Source organism: Aythya ferina (genome assembly GCF_964211825.1).
Source record: "Aythya ferina genome assembly, chromosome: 10".
NCBI classification, from domain to species: Eukaryota; Metazoa; Chordata; class Aves; order Anseriformes; family Anatidae; genus Aythya; species Aythya ferina.
This window is the reverse complement of record NC_140306.1, coordinates 4,472,263-4,494,065: the sequence shown is the minus strand read 5'-3', so window position 1 is coordinate 4,494,065 and position 21,803 is coordinate 4,472,263. Positions and strand designations below refer to the sequence as shown.

Here is a 21,803-nt window from a genome sequence, read left to right as displayed (position 1 = left end):
AACCAGTTACTTACATTCAAGGCTCATGTTCCTTTAGTAAAATGCAGCACATGTTCTCAGTTCAAAGACATAAAAAGGCACAAGACTTTATCTTCTTTTGTTTAACTGCCCCCTTTTTTTTTAATAACGTGTGCCACAGCTTCCATCTAGGTATGACATTGTCCTTTGCTTAGCAGGAAAACACACCGGCACATAATGCCCAATTCTGACTCTACTACCCTCCTGAGCACCAGCTATTTTGATTTTCCTCCTCCCGTACCTTAATTGTTGCTTTTTTGTCCTCGGCTATTTCGTTTAACAAGCCACTCAAAGGATTCACAAGATAAGAAAGGCGCTTCTCTATTTCGGTTGATTTTATGCAAAATTTTGCAGCCTACCTCCTCATGGATTTTGTTCAAACAATTAAATGATTCCAGGGTACAAATTTAAGGTTCATGCCTATTTAACAGCTGATAAAGATCATCATGAGATATAAGCAATTTCCAGTATTTAAACTTCGATAATTCAGTCAAAACTACTCAGGATAATTAATTCTGACTTCTTAATGTTGGAATCAGCAGAGAAATTATATTTATCTTCGGTAAACTTGGTAAATAGTTGTGTCAGAATGTAAAATAGAACTAACCCTGGATTATTCACAAAGCCATATGTCTTATTATTTTTTCCCCTGTTATGTTTGTCACAGCAGAAATATGACATCGCTATTTAAAGTGAACCAAACAACACTTAAGGATATAGATCACAACAGCGAAGCTGTTTTTTCCCTCCTCCTTCTCCACTGAGTCTAATATTTGATTACTGTTAGTCAAATCAAGCTTTCAGGCAAATAATCTCCATTTTTTAAGTTAATGAGATGTGGTCATGTCGACAACAGCTTGCAGAAACTTTTAATTCCAATTCCTGCAGGCTGTGCTGGCCTCTTTTACAGCAACCACTGTATGAATGAGTCAAATTTGCCAAAATGGCTTATGTAGACAAGTGCACACTTTAAAGAGGCACTAATTAAAAATACCCACTGGTATCATAATTTAAATACCATGAAAATAAACTGTAAAAGTAGCTCGGCTACAATCTTATGGCTTTCCTTAGAGCTCGTTTACTTTAACTAGATAGTGTTTTATTGCAGATGTACTCATAGCTAAAAACAATTTTTCGTCTTGGAGGAATTCGAGATTTTGATATAATTAAACAATTTATGTTAATATTTGTTTCACATAAGCTATTAAGCAAGCCCCCCAGAACAAGTGCTAATTGAGAAAGATGCAAAGAAGTAGAGTGCTGAAGTAAGCAGCAAATTTATACTGTTGATTTACTGCCCTATCTGCTACTTCCCCCCTCATTACGGCTCTCTTTCTTGCTCTCATTCTCTGCTATAAGGCTCCCAGCTGTACTGAATCCCATTAAAACACTTTCCTCGGTTGCTATTATCTACTGCTTTCCTTAAAAAAGGAAGAAGAGGAAAAGGGAGCAACAGAGGTGGAGCCTGGCATTATTCTCGATGCACTTCCCTGGCCACGACTTCTCCAAAATCCCTTTTGTCTTTCTGATTTTTTGGCAAGGAATGCAGGCAGCACAGCTGTAGTGTAACAAAAGCAGACATGAGATCAAAAAAAAAAAAAAAAAAGTTGGTGCTGAGAGGGTTAAACCTATTTAAGGGGTTAAATATGCAATTACCGCTGACTAAAACCAGAGAGACATATAGATAAATAGAAGAAATGAAGTCCCCAGGTTCCATTCAGAAGCCTTCATCACATTACTACCAGACAGAAAACTCTTTAAGTACCATTTTCAGATGTTAAATCATTGTTCGTGCAGCACATATTCTCACTATTCCTGGGGGAACAATATCTGAAGACAGCGTGCTAACAAATGCAATCCAGTAAACAGGCATTTTTCCTCTTGTTGTTAGTACCTTTGTGTTCCAGCTCCCAGCTCTGTCATCCATGCCTTCTCTCTGCTTTGAAGTTAAAGTACTGAATGAGCGTTGTCATCTATTATCCAGTGTGCATGTAGATTATAAATAAGAAATAAAAGTGACTTTCAGTACACTGCTTTTGCATTAGCAACTTGCCTTCTCTGTTACCTCCTCTGTCCTTCATACTTTGCTACCAACATTATATTAAAAACCTGACTTTAAGTGTTTCCTGCAGAATGAGAGACACATGCTGTAAAATATGTACACAGCAGAGACAAAAGTTTTATTGAAACAAACAAGTCTAGCAGTTGCACCAGGTTCACAAGTTCAGCTTCAATAGACTGTTTAACCCTTATCTGCAGATGTCCTTCAGGCTCCCGACACATTAATTGCATCCCTGGCTTCGTTTGCGTGCACGCCACTGAAAAGACGGAGCTATTAGTTACACTGAAGTTTATTTACAGGGAGGGCCCTTTTCTACTATTGATCAATTATGTATTAATATTTCCCAGTGCAACAAGCTCACCGCATCTCTCGTTTTAAGGCCTGAACAAACGCTGCTCACAGGGGGCACAGCGCTGACCTCTTTCAACTCGATCTGCTCGGACCTGGGCAGAAAACTCCTCTCCCTGAATGTGCTGCGTTACCAACTCCGGGAGGTTTCTCCCTTTGCTTCATCTAAAGAAACACACGAGCCAAGACACTCAGTGCTTTCAGTTACTGTGGTAAAACCCCTAAATCTTCCCTCTGCCTTCCCTGGGCCACCGCCGGGCACGGGTACGGAGAATTGGGGTCCCACCTACTCCCCTGATGAGCCTCTGCGCAGCGTGGGGAAAAACAGCTACGGGGGAAATCCAAGCCTAGGAAAGTGAAACAAGGCTGAGGCCAAAGCTAGCGCTGCAGGATGACCTTGGAGGCACCAAAAGCCAGCTTCTACTAACACTAAATGCACTTCTAAATAACAACAGGTCTTTTACACCTAATAAATTCCTCACTCTTTACCCATTTTTGAGGAGCAAATCCATCCTTACACACCCTACTTCCCTCCACTCCTATGTTCAGCTCAAAATCCAGGCAGATGTTAACTTGCACGGCATCTGTGTGGTTTCAGAGACCTGAAGCCCATCTGGGGAGGGAGTGGAAGCGGCTGGAGGGGACACACAGTGCCCTGTGTGCCAGCTGTGAAATGATGCTATCAGCCGAGCCTTCCTGAAAACAACGTTTATCCACACAGCTCCTGGCTTCTGCAGGTGGCAGCAGCTGCAGGGGGCAGAAGAGGAGCCTGTCGGCTCTTCTGGCTGGGCAGCAAACTTTGCAGTCCATCTGCAGCTCACCAAGACCTGGGCAGGTAAGGAATCTGCGGGGCAGGCGCAGAGGAGCTCTCCTTCCCTTCATCCCTCCAGGTGTCCCGCATCATTCCGCCTTTCATCCTCTTGGATAAACAGGAGTGATATAAGGAGGCTCAGCACAGTCCGGTGATTTTCACCCAAACATATGGGAGCCAGCCCTTTCATAAAACGCTTTAGGTAAATGGTTCAAGCCCCTGTGAAGACCGGGGCACGGTGGTAATGATTTTCAAGGTTGCTGCCTACTGCCTGTCCCTGTAACATCACAAAAGAAAAATCAGATGGAGAAAAACAGGCTAGAAGAAGAGGCACATATCCCTGCCTTCCTTCTACCAGGATAAGATGAAAATGTGATTGTGCTGAACAATCTTTCATTAGCAGATAGCACAGCTGCCAGCAGCTCCGATAGCCTGGAGAATGCTGTCCTGCTCCCCTTCGTGAAGGCAGCGGTGGTAGCGTGGTCTCTGGATGCAAGGCAAGGATCAGCAGTGCCATGCGGGTGTGATGGGCGTGCTGCTGAGCCCTGCAGCACTGCAAGCCTGGGGTGCACCAGGGCACTTGAGCCCCTCCTGTTCTGGAAAAGCACCAAGTGTGGGGCCTCAATGCCTCTTAACCCTGGAGGAAGGGGCAGCACTTGTGGCCTCGGCATTCCAGATCCTGAGGGGCTTCTGGAGGCATGGCAACGAGACACGACTGCGATGCAACCACCACCTTGACCAGCTGCACGGGGAACATTGCTGTCAGAAACATGGCAAGGACCGAACGAGATGCTTGGAGCATAAATCTAAAGAAACATCTACACAAAGGATTCTGTCACGTATCCGCAACACACTCGAGTATTTCCTCCAGCACCGTCCTGGAGGTTGCTTTGCCCTGAGTGTCTCTGGCCTTAAAGGACCTCGCCAGCACCACGAGCCAGTGGTCGGCCTTTCTCCTGCTGATCCTCAATAGGAAGGTTTCAAGGGGCTCGAGAGGAACAAACTGGCATTCCTCTCCAAGAAAGATGATCAATCCTTCAACGGCTAGCTGCTGTGTCACTAAAAAAAGCCGTGTCGCGTTACAGGATAGCATGCCAGAGATTTCCTGAAAAGCTGCTGTGGCTTTGTTTAGACACCGCGATCCCACACTGCTCCTGGAGGGCAGCCCCTGCCCACCACACACGAGGATTTTTGCCTTGGGTAGGGGCTGGTTTTCCATCCACCTCCTGTCAGCAAGACTGAACGAACTGAAGTTGGGCTCCCTCATTCAGCAAGTTTGCCTCCTGCCCGAGGTTACCAACAGGTAAATGGCCCCAGCCCCACGAGCTCGTTTAACACCAGCTGCCTCTTCCCAGCGTGAGATCAGCTCCCAAAGACAAGATCAGAGAAGGTGCAAAGCTGGTCTTAGGGAACATGAGAGCAGGTACGAGAGGGATTCTTTGCTGTCAAAGCACAATTTGTCGGCTCGTGATAAACCTGACTGGTTTCATATACCAAGGATCACAGGACATGAGCTGCTTTTATATGGCAACGTGGTGCAGAGGTTCCAGGTGGAACATTGTTTTATGTTGATCACGACAAAGCTCTCCACAGCTTTGATAACGCCTGCACAGAGGCTTTTCATTCAAACTAATGAGTGATCCTGGCTGTCGGATGCCAAGCCAAGCCCTTGATGCTTTCCAATGGTTCAGGCCCTAACTAGGAATCAATTCAGCCCGGAGAAACAAGAGCATTTACCCATCTAAGGGGGGCTGAGCGATGATCCCGTTCCCTGTGCCTTCCCCAGGCACACCTGAAAAGGCACGGTGACAAAGGAGCCCCACGTGTTGGCCAAGCACATCTCCTACCTGAGGGATCTCCCTGCTCTGCAGCAGCAGTCAGCTCACGCTGCCATCAGCATCAAACAGCTCAGACCCGACGGGCTCCTCGCTCAGCGCAGGCCTTTCGCTGCTCTGTTTTCCAACATCTGTTTCAGCGCCTGTCATCTCCCTGCTTTAAACAAATGCACTGCAGATGTCTTGTCTTGTGGACGACAGAGACTTGGCAAAGGCAGGAGCGGTGGCCTCCAAACGACAGAGGCAGGGTTATGGCAGTTGTTATCGGGGGGTTCTGCCTGGCCTCTGTGCTCTGAACACGAAATGGGTTTTCAAGCACCCGCGCACCTTTACTCCTGCTCTGTCCTTCAGATTTTAGCGGCTGCCGAAGGACAGGGAGCAGGATGCAGACGGAGAGGCAGCCTAACCCAGAAACATGTGGCTCGAGTCTTCTCAGAAGATTTATCATTGACATATGCAATTAAACGGGAAGACACACTCATTTGCTCATCTTTTGCTCCAAGGACAATCTGATACAAGACGGGGAAGATGGAGGGACACGATGTGTGGTAAAGATAGACAGCTGAGACCAGATTCTGGCCTGAAAACAACAGAAGAGAGACTTCCTTGGGCTAAGATTGTGCTTCTGGAAGAACCAATCAATGAAACGAGATAGACACACATGTAGAAGAAAGAGGGATGGGCTACTGTGAGGGCTCTCCGGGCACACCCCTCCTGCTGCACGCCTTTTACCCAAATCCTGTTTGAGCTGCCACCGGGAGAACCTGGTAACTGAGATCTCAAATTTTAGATTTTTTGAGTCCCTGCAAACACTTCTTACCTGCAACTGCTTGAAGTTTGGGTGGGATGAACTACATAGCTAATAAAATTCCTACAATCTCAGTTTTCATTAGTGTAGTTAATTGGTGCAATAGCTGCAAAGAGCCTGGAAGCAAAGTGCTGGCTGGGTGATGATCCAGGACAAAGTAGAGGAAGTGGAGTAACTGTCAGTAAAAAACGGGATGGCACTTAGTAAAGATGAATCTACGGTGCTGCAGTTCAGCTGGAATACCCAAACTTTGCAAATGCAGCAGGGAAAACAACTAATTACACAGCACTTCTTCAGGAAAAAAGAAGTCTAGGGATTACAGTGGATCACAAGTTGAACATGAGTCAACAGGGTCATGCTGCTGCAAAAATAGCATGCACCACAGTCAGAGGCATAAACAGGAGCATCGCCTGCAAGTCAGGCACCGGGAAATTTGTTGTCTCCACTTGTTGCAGCAAGAGGTCAGCTGGAGGATCGTGTCATCTGAGCACCACAAGTCAAGAGGAACACACACTGCCTGCAGAGCCCAGAGGACAGTGACCAGAATGATCACAGGTCTGGAAAACACAAGTTACATGGCCAGAGCTAGGACTGCTGAAGTTCTGAGGAGATGGAGGGCACAAACAGCATTCAGATGCTGTGATATGAAACAGGCTGCTGTGAAGAGGAAGGAGATGACCTGCTCACAGGCCTGTTCCAGGCTCCACAGGAGGTCAGAGGGTTTACCTGCAGGATAAGCATTTGGTCAGGCATTGGGAAGAAGCGTCCTGATGGAAGACCCTGCCCTGATTCGAGATGTCGCCGCTGCCCCCAGTGAGGCCGTCACTGCTGGGACAGTTCCTGCCGTGGGCTCTTGGTGCCCTGGGAAGGATCCCCAGAGGGGAACACGGCACACACTTCCCTGCCCCCAGGGAGAGGCTCATACTTCTGCTAGCACTATGAATCTTTGACATGCAGGCCTTATGACACAGCCTTGGTAGACCATATCTTTTCTTTATTATGCCAAGCAATTGTCCTTGTAATCAATTAAGAAAAAAAAAGCAGGTGGTCAACGGGAACTCTGAAAAATAAAACCCCTCTGCAAAGCAAACACCATACCTTTCAGAGCAAAGAAAATACTGTAAACAGAGCTAATCGCTGCTAAACCCCTATAATCCAGTCCTTGCCCAAGTTAAAAGGCTGGAACCAAGTGTAAAACACTTCAAAAAGCCTCCTCATTAATGGCAGGAATTGGTGAATCAGTTCTCAAGGAAAAGAAGGAACTATTTCAACTTCCCAAACCTTGCCACGCTGAGCGAAAGGGGGCTCAGGCCTGCCGGGTGAGGCTGGGCTGGTGCACAGGGGGTCCTGTGCCACACACCCAGGATGGATGCTCCACGTGCCAGGGGACATTGAGCCATTGGGGTGTCACCTCCGTGTGCTGTACAGGAAGATTTGTCAGACAGCAAACAGCCTGCTTTTAGCTTCTCCATAAAATACCGACAGTTACCAGCCCTGCCTGCACCTTGCTGAGTGTTGCGTTCAATAATATTAACAGGCTCGTATTTACCATACCTTAAAAGCTAACAATCCCATTGCCAGCACTAATTAAAAAGACAAGAAACCGAAAGGAGGCAGTGGATTAGTTCTTCGATATGGATTCACGCCTAGATTTAATAAAACCTGCTTTACTGTTATAACCCTACATTTGTTTCAGGAACACCATAAAAGATAAGCCTGCTTTTTGTTGTTTACTGGCTTGGAGGGTTTTTCTTTAGGACCTGTAATATAGCACTGGAGCTAGGGGAAGCAGCCCGTTTTCCCTGAGCTTCTGCTACCCAAGTATCAAGTCTGGAACGACGGCTGGGAAGAAACCAGCACACCTACCCAGAGAGAGTAATTCTGGATAGGCGGGCAGGAGAAGGCAGGGTTAGTGGGGTTGAGCTGCAAGGAATGCTCCCCGGGACTGCACAGAAAGCATTTCTCCCCCAGCCCAGTGCCACGGCCAGCTCTGCCGGCCGCTGGGAGGTTTTATGCACCGCAGGACGAAACCTACCAAGCAAAACACCGCCGGCGAGGGTATGATTAGTAGCGACAGAGAGAGCAGGGCCTTATCCAGCCTTGTCGTCAAAAATGTTGTAGGCTTTTCAAAAAAGTCTCGAGCAGATGCTGTCCATACACACCTGTCTTTCTCTGAGCTCTAAGACAAGGACTGGCACAGCACAGGAGCAGGTACACAATGTATACCATTACTTTGTTGTACCACAACAGCCACTCTACCCCAAACAGAGCTATTCCTAGGAAAGATCAAATTTGTATCCAACACACCCTTTAAGCAGACACCAGAAAAAGTCTCCTGGGGACTGCTGAGACCACCTACAGAAGCTCTGCCATGCACAAGATCTCCATCCCGTTGTAGTTATCGCTGTTCCTGCTGGCCACTGGGTCCCACTGCTCCCCAACCAGCCCCATTTATCCTTCCCTGCATCTATCTGACCTTTCTCCTCCAGTGAATCACTTAATTATGTGGAAACAAAACTCTGAAATGATGATGGTTTAAAAACACAAGTGCCCTATAGCTTCGTACCTGCGAGAGCAGCCAAAGCCCAGAGGCGTGGGGCTGCTGCTGGTTACGGATGGCACCAGGTACCAGGGACGAGCCACCCTCTGCCTTTGGAGCCTCCCAGGTTTTCAGCACACACCTGCCTGATTATTAAAATCAGGAGTAAAAAGCAGGAGTGTCAGACAGTCAGTGGGCCTACTGCATTATGCTAGCTCTTTCCTGGCTTTTTTTTTTTTTTTTTTTTTTTTGCTAACAGTGATAACAAAAAGGAAATTTTAAGGAAAACTTCATCCGACCGCATTAGCAACTACCACATTCCTTTAGCTTGTGATCACTTTAATTCAAGCAGGCAAGACTTTTTTGCCCTTCCTTTCCTGCATTTAATTTCCAGGTAGAGTTTGTTAAAGCCTGAAATCCCACCTGAACTTTGGCAAGTCTTTGAAAACAAAAAAAAAAAAAAAAGAAAAAAAGCCCCATACACAAATATTTGGCTAAGCAACCCATAGCAAATTGCGTAATGCCAGTTAAAAGTTGTGTTTTTTAAGTATCAGCCCCAGAGGTTTTATCTGAAATAAAATCCTGATTACTTCAGATTCTGGAGGCAAACTGTGACCTTGCTCTGCATCTCCAAATTTGAAACATTTGTGTCGTGCCCCTCAATAATGATGTCTCTTGCTAGAAAAGAACAAAATCCTTTCAAAAGCATGCTTATTTCCTCTAATAGGGTAGGAAGGCCCAAAACAAGCCCCTAAGAATTAGTTCAGCCTTGAAGCTTGATCAAAGGAGGCTACCCAAAATGGGAAATACAATTCTTTATCAAGCAAAACTAACCCATCTCCAAGCATGCAAGCGTCTTCTGAGCACCCGTATGTCCGGCGATGTTCCTGCCTGTAACAACCCCAGCCCTCAACCCTTTACAATCACTAAATGAGAATCAAGATCGTGTCAGCACACAGAACACAAAGAATTATACCCACGTCTTGCATCACTCTCCTCCATGCGCCTGAGAGCATGCACCTCCGCCGAGGGCTGGGGGCGAACGGGAGGATTGTGCTGATGAGTTTTGCAACACGTTGCCAGATAGATTAAATACCCAAACTCACCCCTGCCTTCTCTTTACAAGCCTTACTTGCAGGAGCCCAGAAAAAAAAATCTTAAAAGAAAAAGAAGAAATATGATTAAAAATAAATTGAAAACCCCAACTTGTAATAAAGCTGGCACTGGCCCCAGGCTTCAGAAATGTCTGACACATGACACTGACTTTACAGACACTCTACAGATACGATACATGGCTTTTATAGGGGGAAAAAAGGTGTATTTGCACTATTTAAAACAGGTTGCAAATACATTTTGTTTTGAAAATGCAGTGAGCCCGGCTAACAAATGCAGAACGAAGCAACAAAACAAGCAACACTCATCCTGCAAAACTGTCATTAGAGAATGTCGCTGTTTACACTCAGCATCCAAAAATTACCTTCTGCTAATTTTTTTTAATTAATGGGGTGCTATGCAGTTAAATAAACTCATGAAGAGTATTCACGAGTTTTGCGTTTTCCTTTGAATCCCAATCTTTATTTACAACATTGCTGTTATAAATTACAGCAGCACTGCTGATATTCTTTTCACTTGCTGTGATACCCGATGAAGCTCCACAGGATAAAGAACGTAACAGAGGGAACCGTGGTGCTTCATTCAGCTCTCATTTACATCTATTCGAGTCAGACAAAACTCCACCAAAACCAACAGCCCCACCAGTGAAAATCAGCGCAGTTCTGCTCGTAAGGCACTGCCGAGCAATCCCCTACACACAATTCATGTTCCCAAATAAAGCTGAATTACTTTTAAAATGCCAGCAATGCATGCAACTTCTTGTTAGTTGGCAATTAATTAAACCTTAATTCAGCAAGGTACTCGAGCACATTCCTGGGTTTACAGGCATGCGACGTACCCGGTGACCTCACTACGGCGACCGATGTGCCCGTATTTAGGAATATGCTTTAGCATCTTGCGACATCACGGCCCCAACAGGGAAGTTTTGTGCGAATTAAAGTCTTCTTGTCACCTTAAGAGGCACGCTGCTGTTTAAGCTCGCCGTACCACAGGGCTGGTTGCACTGTTTGTTAGATAACCCCTAAGCCTGAAGATCAGTGGAGGAGGAACAGCCTCCAATAATTTAAATAACATCAATTATTAGAAATAGACTTTTAATTTGTAGCTGGTGTCTACTGAACGTCTTTCTCAGCAGGCACATGTGCTGGTTAAAAGCTTTGAAGCATTCCTTTGTGCAGCTTCCCTAAACAGAACTCCTGAATGTGTAACTTTTTTGCTTATGAGTAAGCATAAGCAAATACAGGGGTAGGGAGCACACCTACGAAAACAGCTGGGAACAAACATACCATTGCTGATTTTTTGCATGAGATGCAAGGTTAAAAAACAAACCAGCAAACATATTTCAGAAGCTACAGCTCTTCAAAGAGCCCGCAGAAACCTAAGCAATTACTACATGACTTTAAGTTACCAGTAAAAGCAACTATTGTAGAAAAAAAAAATAAATAAATACAGAAATAGACATCCCCGGTCTGAAGGTTTGGATGTGCACATAACCCAGGTGGATTCATGTCTAAGGGCCCGGCTTCTGCAGGTACATGCTTGTACACGCACACACGACTGCAGAGCCCTGGGTGCCAATGTCACGGTGCTCTGAGGACTCAAGATTTATGCGGTTATTTGTAAAAGACCTTAGAAGCAAAATAAAACAAAACCGAGGCAAAAAAAACGTATCTCAGCAAGTGCTACAAAGCGGTAGTTTCCCCTTACCCTTCAGCACTTAGAGAAGATTCAAGGCTTGTTGATGTCAATAAGTAGTTATAACAAAGGCATTAGTAATAGCGAGGATAGAGAATGCCGCATGAAATGTTCTCAGCATGGTTCATTGACAAGAGATCTAAAAATTGAATTATTAAGGAAAAAAATCATTGATTCTAAAATCCAGGCAAGGTAGCCAGCCTACGTTAAAACTTATTTAATTTTTCCAGCACAGCTTCATTCCTAAGCTCTCAGAGCCACAGCTTTTCCATTGAAAAGCAAAAGACATTTTACGCACAATTTTCCCTCTACTAGAAAGAGGTATATTGTGCCCTTCAGTGAACATAAAATTGATATTATCATCTCTTAGTTTATATCTCACTACTTAACCTTCAGATTAAAAGTTATTAGATTTGAATGACTAAAAAGACATCATGTCACCTTCTGTTCAATGTTGGGAGATCGGAGAACTTGAGGGAAAAGTCTGCACGATAAAAACACCAAGTTACCAGGAGCATAAACTTCTTTTTCACGTTCTCCGATGAAACAGCACAAGCCCCACAAATGCAGCAGTCTTTTCACGACGCTGGGATCATCGATTATCAGTGTGCTACAACACAAAATCAGACCCGTTCCCAATAACCTGGATGCAGTTTAAACGACCCTCCCAAATGGCTCCTTCGATAGCAACAGCAGTTTAATAATTAGGCTTTATGTCTCTTTGGACAAAATGACTCAACATGGACGCTCCCTTAAAGTCTAACAAACAAATTTGGTCTAACCCAGTTATGTCAATATGAAACAAAGACTTTATCTAGGATCTGGTTTAGCAGTTTTGTTCTGAAGAGATAAGTCCACATCATGATCAATGGGACCATAAAACTCCTGATGCAGCTTGTAACCCTTCCCCACGGGTTTTTTGAAATAAGATGAAGCTCAGCAACTTATTTAAAATAATATCATAGCATTACTTTAATTTATACTGTGATACATTCAGAATTCTTTCCAGGCTTATCTTCTTTTTGATCTACCCAATTAAAGCAGCCTCTCAACAATACGCCAAACCCTCCGTTTCTCGTACTTTCTCCTCCTCCTTGGACATGAACAAAATCTGAAGAAACCACATATTCCCCCTGGAGTTTGCTTTCTTCAATCTAACACTTCACTGCTCAACATTTCGCAAAACATCTACTGCTAAAGGGCCAAACCGTGACATCTTCACATTGATACCACACACACTGCAACTACCGTCGGTGAGACTAATCGAGAAGAAAGTTTTGGCTTTGGTACAGACACCAGAACCTAGCCCGGATTTTTGATGTCTATGAAATGCTCTTTTTGTCTCCTGTACATGAACAGCACTGAATTTTTCATTTATATGCATTCAATGAATAAAAGAGTAAAAAATACTTAACAGGATGCACTAAAATTGTCCGTAATGCCATCTATTTTTTTTTTCAAGAAAAAAAACTTTCCTTACTTTGTGCACACAGAGCAAAAACGGTGTTTGTCTAAGCTCTTCTGAAAGTTCAAAATGACACTTCATAATTGCAGTGCAGTTCAGCTCAAAGACAAAAGCGAAGAAAAGAAACTTCCCTACAATTCTTTATATAAACTTCCTTCTTGTACCAGTTGCATTTCTATTGCTGTTCCAGTTTGTCATAAACACAGTCACCTTGTAACCCTTTTTATCAAGCAATCTATGCACCACCTAAGAGTACACTACACTTCATCAGACAAGCTATAGGTTTACATTATACAAACATTCCAATTCTGCCTGCTCAGCGCAGGTTGTCAATAAATGCAAGCAATTGCAAAACAGCAATGTGTGTTTTTTTCCTTGAGAGAACACTGATACGAGCCTGCCAGTTCTGCAAAATAAACTCTTTGCAATCTCTGTAGCTAATCTGTCAACAAATTACTATTAAAGTCATACCTCCTAAAAGTTCAAAAGCATTCTGGATTAGACAAAAGATACCGAGTTATATACTCGCGGGGCAGTACTTGAAGCGAGGGTATCAAAGTGGATCTCGCTATTGATGTGGAGAGGTTTGCATTTCTGCCACCGAGCAACGCAGCATTTGGTGTCTTGCTGCTCTACATCAGAATTCAACTTGATAATCATCCCCTTTGTTCAGTTCTCATCCTTATTTCTCTAACAACATGAAGAACACTTTAATGAATAGTCCCAAGGATACAAATAAATCATAATAAATAATATTTTATAAACTGAAAAAAAGAGAACCGACTAGAACTGAGGTATCAAGCCTTCTATTAGAGCAGACGTCAGAAACCACTGAAGCAACTAACGCTGTGATCATGTATGTTAAAAGGCAGCTCGTCCCCATGAGCCTGTGTTTATCACTCCCCGGTAGCACGTCACCCCCTCATTACAGGCTTTCTGTCCCAGCTTCCCTCGCTCAGCCTGACTCGTGGCTGACTCTGACACCCACTCGGCACCTCCCAGAGGTTTTCCACGGTGCCCGAGAGCCATCTGATGCTGCCTGGAGCCCTGTTCCCACGTTTTCAGCCCTGTCGCTTGGTCCTGGTGCCTTGGGAGCAAGCTGCTGAGCCCTGCTGCCTGACCCCATGCCAAATGCCCATTTCTGGTCCCTTTATGGGAAGCCTGATGGCCCAGGTGACCATCATGACAATTCCAGGTTTTCCAGGCAGGTCACCAAACCCCTGCCCACTCCACCAAATTCAGACGTGACCCATTCACTCCTGCAAGGTGCCAACCCTCGGGAGGTGCCAAAATACCATGGGAAAGTTCTTCCCTTTCAGACTGATTTCTCCTACACCTATCTCTGTTTATTCACCTGTACCACAGACACACTGTCCCAGAGAAGCCACTTGTATTGCTTTTGCTCTCTTTGAAAAACATCTTCGTGATTACAAACACGAACACCCATTTGAGTTATGTGTCGTTACATCTAGAAGAACTGGTCTCCACATTTGCTACTCCCAACTTAACAGTACATTTTAGAAGACCCAAAATACTAAAATAATTTAGCATCCCTCTGTTTTCTTGCATGGCAGACTCACCCTGAGATGACACAGAAGTAATACTTGTCCTCTGAGTCCTCCCTGCACTTAGAACAAGAGAGTTCACACCGCGTGCTGCTCCTTCCAACACAGGAACATCTGCGGTGCTCCACAGTTTTCCATGCTAAAATATTTACAAGTTTGTAAACCCATTAAAACTTCCTAAAAAATGTGAAGCATTTGTTTTCCTTTCTCAAAGTAACAAAGCTATTAGTTCTCATAAATTCATAAATTTACCAAAAAATGCGAACCAAAACTCAGCACAGATGCTTCAGATGAGCCACTGCGAGCCCACGTCCCAGTGCTCAGTCCCGCTCAGCCCCGGAGTACATTGCTACCCACAACAGCCGAGCTCAAACTACCCGCTGCTGATTTTTTTTTTCAGACAAAACAAGTGCCAGGTGGCAAAAAGAAAAGATTTGAATGAAATGCTCTTAAGAAATAGCTGTTTAATTCAGAACTCATTCATTTGTATTGAAGAAGCGTTCTGTGGAACGCATTCTGTTAAGTGACCTGAGAGCATATGTTGTATATGGAGAAACATCTAAACATTATGCTCCATGTTGTATGTGTATCTGTAAATGCTTGCATTAGCTGTCTGAAAACAACGGGTTTTTCTTCTTTTCAGCATTTAAAAATATTTTCCAAACACAAAGATTGATATTTTTATGCTGGCTCTGGTTACCCTTTTGTTGTCATCTTTTTTTTTCAATAAGTGTTTCAAACTTTGCAATCAACTTGCTCTTTAAAAGATAACTCCATGGAAAAGTTAGTCATCGAAACCAATTAAGAGCAGAATTGAAACGCAGAACATAAAGGTCTTTTAAGCACTTGGAGGAAAGCGAGCTAAGCAAACACGTTTGTTGTGCTGGCAGAGGAGAAATAAACTGGGGGCGACACGCGGAGCCCACTGCAGGCAGCCCTGCCCCAGCTGTGCCGGGCACCAGGGCAGGGCTGAGGACCCGTTTGGGAAGGAATCTGTGCCCCTCTTTAACCAAATGGGCGGCTGGTGAATGCCACAACGGGGTGGAAGGCAGCGAGAGCCCTCTGGGTGGCTACGGAAAGCAGCTGGGAGCAGGAGGGACGCAGCAGAGGGCTGTGCTGGGCCGTGCCCCGCAGCATGCCCGGGTGCTCCCTCGGCTCCTCTCTGCTCGGAGCGGGCAGGGAGCAGCGCTGCTGGAAAATTCCATAGTGCTCCTATGGAAAAGGCAGTGTAATTAACTCGTTTTGATATGAAGCCTTTTTAAGGAGAGACCTTTGTGCTGAACATATTTTACTGTTCCAATCCTCTTCCACTATCCTATATTAATCAAAGCTGTAACCCCTGTTGTCTTTGCACTACGAATCAGAATGTGCCCCTGGCGAAGAATGAGGGAAAAGTCAACAGGAATTAAGTTTCAGTGCAACTGTTTACTCAACTGTGGCCTGCAGTTATTGAAATTTTATCCGTGGTTTTGTGTGACTACTGCAGTAATGAATTCAGCATGGCTGTGATTTTCTCACTGATGGTATTCTCACTTCAAGTAAAAACCTGTAGGATGAAAATGATTGAAACAACCCAAATCTATGCATTTAGTATCATCCATGTTTCTGACTTGTTTAATTACAGCAGCTTTCTGTCTTAGGTTGGCAAACGGGGACCCTGGCTCCTCCACAAGCCCGCAGTTTGCTTTGTTTTTGAGTGCAGGTTTTTCTTCTCCACAACAACCTGCTAAAAAGATCACTGTACACTTAGGGGAGCCTTAACCAGCTGCCAATCGCTTATTTAAAAGGTTTGAAGAATGCTTATTGCATTAGAGAAGTGAGGGGTAGGCCTAAGTGTATTCACGACAGCTCTCCTGCAGCCTTTGTTCCCAAACACGTTAATGATACATGCCCAGCACTCCAGCGTAAAATTTCCTGAGAGAGTTGCAAAATTTTATCAGAGGAAAGAAAAAGGACAAAATGTATTATACGGATAATTCACACTGGTGAACGTAGTCACTTCCCAGAAAATACACTAATTACAATACAAAGGGAAAGGCTAAGGCACAATTTTGTTGCGATTCTTCTGAATTGGAGAGAGCCCTGACGCGCGCTTTATTTATTTATTTACTCCAAAGTTTTGCCACAGCAGATACCTCCACAGCGTTTCTCGCTAATAGAAAACATTCTGTTGATAGAGGTTGCTAGGTTATATTAAAAATTGTTGCAAAAACAAAACTGAGCATTAGTGTATTTTCCACCCAGTGACATATTTTGGAAACCAGTTATTTGTATACAGCGGTTCACCCAATCGCTGCCACCAGACTCAACACACTCAGGCCCTGATCTTTGGGTATTGCCAGGGAATGATTTAAAAAGAACTCTGGAAAAAAAAAGAAAGTCTAACATTTCTCTTTACATTGCGATCGCAATCCTCTACAGACAAAAAATGTACAGAATGTTGTAGGCAGGTCCTGAAAGCATCCTCTGACTGGCAAACGTGAAAGGTTTGGGGGTGGGGAGGGGGTTAAATGCTTCATGCTTTTTCTGGAAGTAGAAAAATTGTAATATGTCTTACAGTACCTGCTGTTGCTGAAGATGTGTTAAATCTGCAGCCCCAATTTCAACTGAAGGTGTCTCGCCGTTTGATCTCACTTCCCGTAGGCTGCACTCTAGTAAATGGTTGCCACCGCTCGCTCCATTCTGAATGGCTGAACCGTTACTTTTTGTCTCAGTCCCAGATTCTTGCATCATGACTCAAAAACCTGAAATAATTTAGGGGAGGGGAAAAAAAAGCAGCTGTTAAAACAGTTGCTGTATATAAGGAGACATGCCCTGTTTTAAATCCTGCCAAAACTGTAAACATTTGTCATTTCCCTTCATACGATTTATCTTTCATTAATGGTTCATGCTACTAGTTTATGTTTATTTATCTGTTGGTACAGCTATAATTTTAGTAAGTACGTTCTGTTCTAAATATAGTATTTTTTGCTCAACATCTTTTTTCCCTTAGAGAAAAAAAAATATTTTCAAATGAACACACAGAATCCATAATTAAATTTCTCTAGTTACATCTGGATGCTTTCCTTTGAAAGCCATGAGTCATTCTTTGCAACATGTGATGGACAACATCGAAAACTTCATATATAGTACGCAGGGACAGGTAGGGGAAGCAGAGCATTCAGCATTTCGGTTTCCATCCCCACTGTGATACTGCTGAATTAGTTCCTTTTATTACCATGAATCAATTTAGGCTGAGCCTGGGATGTGCTGGACACCATCGGTTCTCGCTTGGAGCAAACTGCTTCAACGGCTCACAGAACTTGTGCTTTTGGCAAATTTATTGGATTTGGCCTGACTTTGGAGGCACTGTGGTGTTATGGTGAAAAGGCTCCTGAATTATCTGTAGCAGGTTATCTGTGTACTGGGCTAAACATCATCTTCGCAGTCACAGCTCTGCACAACCAGCCAGCAGGCTGTTCGTAACTCTTGGTGGGTGTTTGTCTGTGGATCTATAAAACGCTGTGCTCAGCAGTTATGCCAGTGGGTCGCAGACCCCACAATGAGAAGAAGGAGGAGAAGGAGGAGGACTGCCCAACTGCTTCCCCAAGATCTCTTGGGATTTCATGTTGTGTTTTTGTGAATGAACTGGCAGCACAAGACCCCAAGCAAAGCACATATGCCACTTTCCAGCTGCAAACCACTGCCTTTGAGATGTGCTGATGAGTTGTTTTATAGGTATTTCCACCTGCTATGCCCCGAGTTACCAGATTTACACGTAATTAATCTGATCTGCTTCTGCCAGCCCACCCCTCCCTCTGATTCCAGCCTGGGGAGAGCCACGCTGCGTGCTCAGAGCCCGGTGCCCGCTCAGCACCCACATGGGAGCCAAGCACCTCTGTGCAGAGCTGTGTGCTTCGAAATTCAGCAGCTTCATGTGCCAGGAAGAACTGGGGGACTGCTTCAGATCCATCCCTACTCCAATGCAGAAGAAAGCACAAAAATCCTTTCCAGGGTGTAAGGGAAAACGTCAGTGAGAAAGGGAGAGGAGCACAATGCCTCTCTAATGGACATGTACGTGGGGAAAAACCTTTCCCAGGGCTCCAGGGGAGCACAACGTGGCTGGAGACAAGGCCTTGTCCGTCCAGCGCAGGCACCCACCGTCACCACGACGCGCTCCAGCCACACGCACAAAAACCAGGCCGCTTTTTCACTTGGTCGCTTCAGCCATTCATAGCCATGATCCATCCGGCTGATAATCAAAATGTCATCACCGAGAAGCAGCTGACTAATGAGGGCTTTGTCAGCACCACCACGCTCCGGCCTCAGCTCTCCCCGCTGATTCACGGCCCAGGCGGGCACGCCGCTCATTAGCGGGACCCCACTCCAGTCATGAAGGGACCTATTCAGGCCGCCGGCCGCCCGAGCGCATGGATGGTGCTAGGACAGATTCAAATGTTCCGATTACATTTAAATAAATTTCAGCTGGGCTATGGAAGCCTCTTTCAATCTGTTTTGTGAAATCTTGGAATTATGCAAGGAGACAAAAGGGCTTGGGGCTCATTACAAAGCTTCTGTCAGCCCCCTTGTAAGAGCTCCAGAGATCTAAACTAACCTACGGCTTTCCCAACGCCACGAGAAAATGCTTTGGGGTTTTAGCATGATCCTGCTCTCACACAGACTGAGCACGGTGTGTTTTTCATTTTCGACACTATCGGGAAACCCTACAAGCACAGTGAGGTCTATGCAAGCATCTAGCACGCAAGGCTGTATTACACACTGGGCAGCGACTGCGCCTCTTTTCACCAGAGATGACTCAAGAAATTGCTGCAACTCCTTCCCTTCCATCTAAATTTGAGGTCAAGCCTCAGCTGGAGGAAACGGAGCATTTCATTATTGTAACTTAGCAGAAGATCTGGACAAGGAGACCATGCAGGACTGCGGCAGCAGGTGAAACCCCGAGACTCATCTCTCGGCCTGCTGCGATGCCCAGCGGCGTGTCCCCGTGCTGAGCAGGCCCTGGGGCAGGCCGCCCAGCTGAGGACGGGCACCCTAAAATGGCTGCAGGTACCTCCAGGAGACACCACAGCGGAAAAAGATGGTAAAACCAACGTGCCCCAACAGTAAAAAGCACATTTCATTCTCAAACACTTCTGATGCAACAGATCAACTGGAGGCAAGAACACGGATAAACTACTAAGGAGGGTAAGAGAGAGCAGCGACCAAAGCTCGGAGATGCCTTTGACAGCAGCAAGAAGAATGCACGCCACCAAGGAGCAGATCTATCACTGCCTGATCAGGATTTGTTGGCTTGCCCTTCTGAGCAAAATATCTCCAGGACACAGAAACTAGTTCACAAACAAACTGGTCAAGAAATTATTTATTGCCTCGAGGACTGCAAAATGCTCCTGGAAAAAAACAAGAGCAGCTATTGCTACAATTTTTCCAACCTATAGGACAGAGAGAAGGATGGATTATTTGCAGTATTCGGTAACAAAAGATCACTGAGTTCCTGAGCACGTGTCCAGGCTCCCTTTTACGTTTCCAAGCACCCCAAGCAGCTACCAGGGGAGCTGTGTGAGGATGCCCTTGCGATGTACCCAGCAGAACCAGTGCAACCAGCAGGGAACTGGAGCTAGAGGTGGAGTGTACAATGGGAACATCAGGCAGTAAAATGAAAATTGTGATGATTTGGACTTCCAGGGCTTTGCCCACTCAAAGATTATTTTAAAAGCAGAAGCGAACATCTCTGAGCAAATTTTGATTTAAGAACACCCATTCATGGGCAGTCAACTTCAATATAACTTCAGCTGGACACCAATACAAAACAAATCCACTTTGCTAAAATGCCTCCAATAGAAAGCAGGATTTTCAAGGCAGAGAAGATAAAACTGTTTATTTCTTCCCTGTAGTCAAATGTGAGTTGACATAAATAATCACAGTTTGGTTTGATCATTAAGCGTCATGTCATGAAAATCAACCTGCGAGAGCTTTCTGCAAGAATGATTATTATTTGTCTTTTTGAGCACACCTAAATGAGCTGAGGTGATAGTACACTGAGGATGGCTGAGATAATTGTCTCTCTTCAGCGCAGAGGAGCAGGCCTTACAGAAGCCTATTAGTGAAGTCTGTCATTCAAAACTGTGAAAGAAAAAAGCAAAGCAGGGCTGACTTTATTGTGTTCTGTGGCAATCGAACCAAAGCTTTCTGTCGAGTACCACCACCATCGATTCTGGTCCGAATACAACCCTAGGTAAGAAGAATGGTACCGAAAAAGCTGTTGTGCATAGTGATTTATTGTAGGAATACCGTACTCCACAAAAGCTTCCCTGACATACCAGACACCACATCCCGACACAAGAAATGCAATGGCAGAAGAGCACGTCTGCCTTGCACGTTCTACCAAGCAGAATGACTCTCATATCAATTCTGCAAAGGAAAATGTATTTTAACAGCTTAAAATAGATGGGTTCTTATCACTCTAAGTATCTTTTTTTTTTTTTTTTTCATAAAAATTCTACACTATTTCATGTTAGGGGTGGATACAGAACGACTCTTCAGATTATTAAAGGTGACACAAGATGCTTTTCCTCTCAGAAGGGCCCAAAGATAAGCTGCAACATGAACAACAAACTTCCACAGCTGCCCTTGTAGAATTGCAACCTGAAATCCAGGAGCTTGTATAACACAAACTGTTCATATCTGACTTAGTATCAGCTTCATTTAAAAATCTCACAACAGAGATCGATTTTTCAAGATTCTGGACTTAACCTGCACAAAACCTCTTCTAGTTTTGATGTACAGCCAACTACAAAGCCCAAACCATATGGTTTGGCTCATCTCTTTGCTTAATATGTTATGTTCAAGGTAAGGGGGTAAAATTTCAATGGAGTGGAATCAAACTGATGCACACTGTCAATAGGAGGACAACAGCTCATTGTCTTTCAGATGACTTGGAGACAGCTGATTTCTTAAGGGCATGGTCAAAATTGAAAAAACACAGGTCGGATGTGAACTTTGGCTGAATGAAAAGGATCTTTCTGAGGACTCCGGAGTCAGTGTTTTGAACTAAAAAGATACAACCTGAAGGAATTCTCATTTTGAAAACGTTCTGTGCCAATCCATTTTTTAAAAAGTCCTTAACATCACTAAGTCCAGATGCTGCAGATACACATCTCTTAGCTCCACCGGCCTAGTGAGATGAGCAAGGTTAAGCACGGAGATTAGCAGGCCGGAGGTGGGCACTGAAGTGTGCAATTTCTGCAATTCTGCTACCGGTGGAGTTTCTAAAGACCTAGCAGCATTGTTTAATGTCAGCACGAGGGAGGATTTTCTCTCTGATGCACCCGTCAGAGTAAGGACCCGCTGCAAGCCTGAAAGAATAAGGGACAGCCACCCAGACCTGGTGGGATGCCCTCCCATACACGGAGGCATCTGGTGAGATGTTTTTAAGACTCCTGAATAAGCACCAGTCCGCACTTCTAGGAACCTCATCACCTTAAAAAAAAACTATCCCTGGGGTCTTCTGGGCCTTAAAATCCTTCTTTAAATATGATTCCAGACTC

General features: G+C 44.7%; 1 protein-coding gene across 11 annotated transcripts in view; it reads right to left on the bottom strand.

Moving 5' to 3' along the window:
• The window catches only part of FOXP1 (forkhead box P1), a 364,335-nt gene that overhangs the window by 141,138 nt on the left and 201,394 nt on the right, over positions 1–21,803 (bottom strand). For all 11 annotated transcript variants that reach the window (XM_084530722.1, XM_084530721.1, XM_084530716.1 and 8 more), the window contains one exon: positions 16,822–17,003. In XM_084530722.1, the coding sequence (XP_084386848.1) occupies positions 16,822–16,992 (171 nt within the window). In that variant the 5' untranslated portion in view covers positions 16,993–17,003. The remainder of the gene's footprint in view (positions 1–16,821; positions 17,004–21,803) is intronic.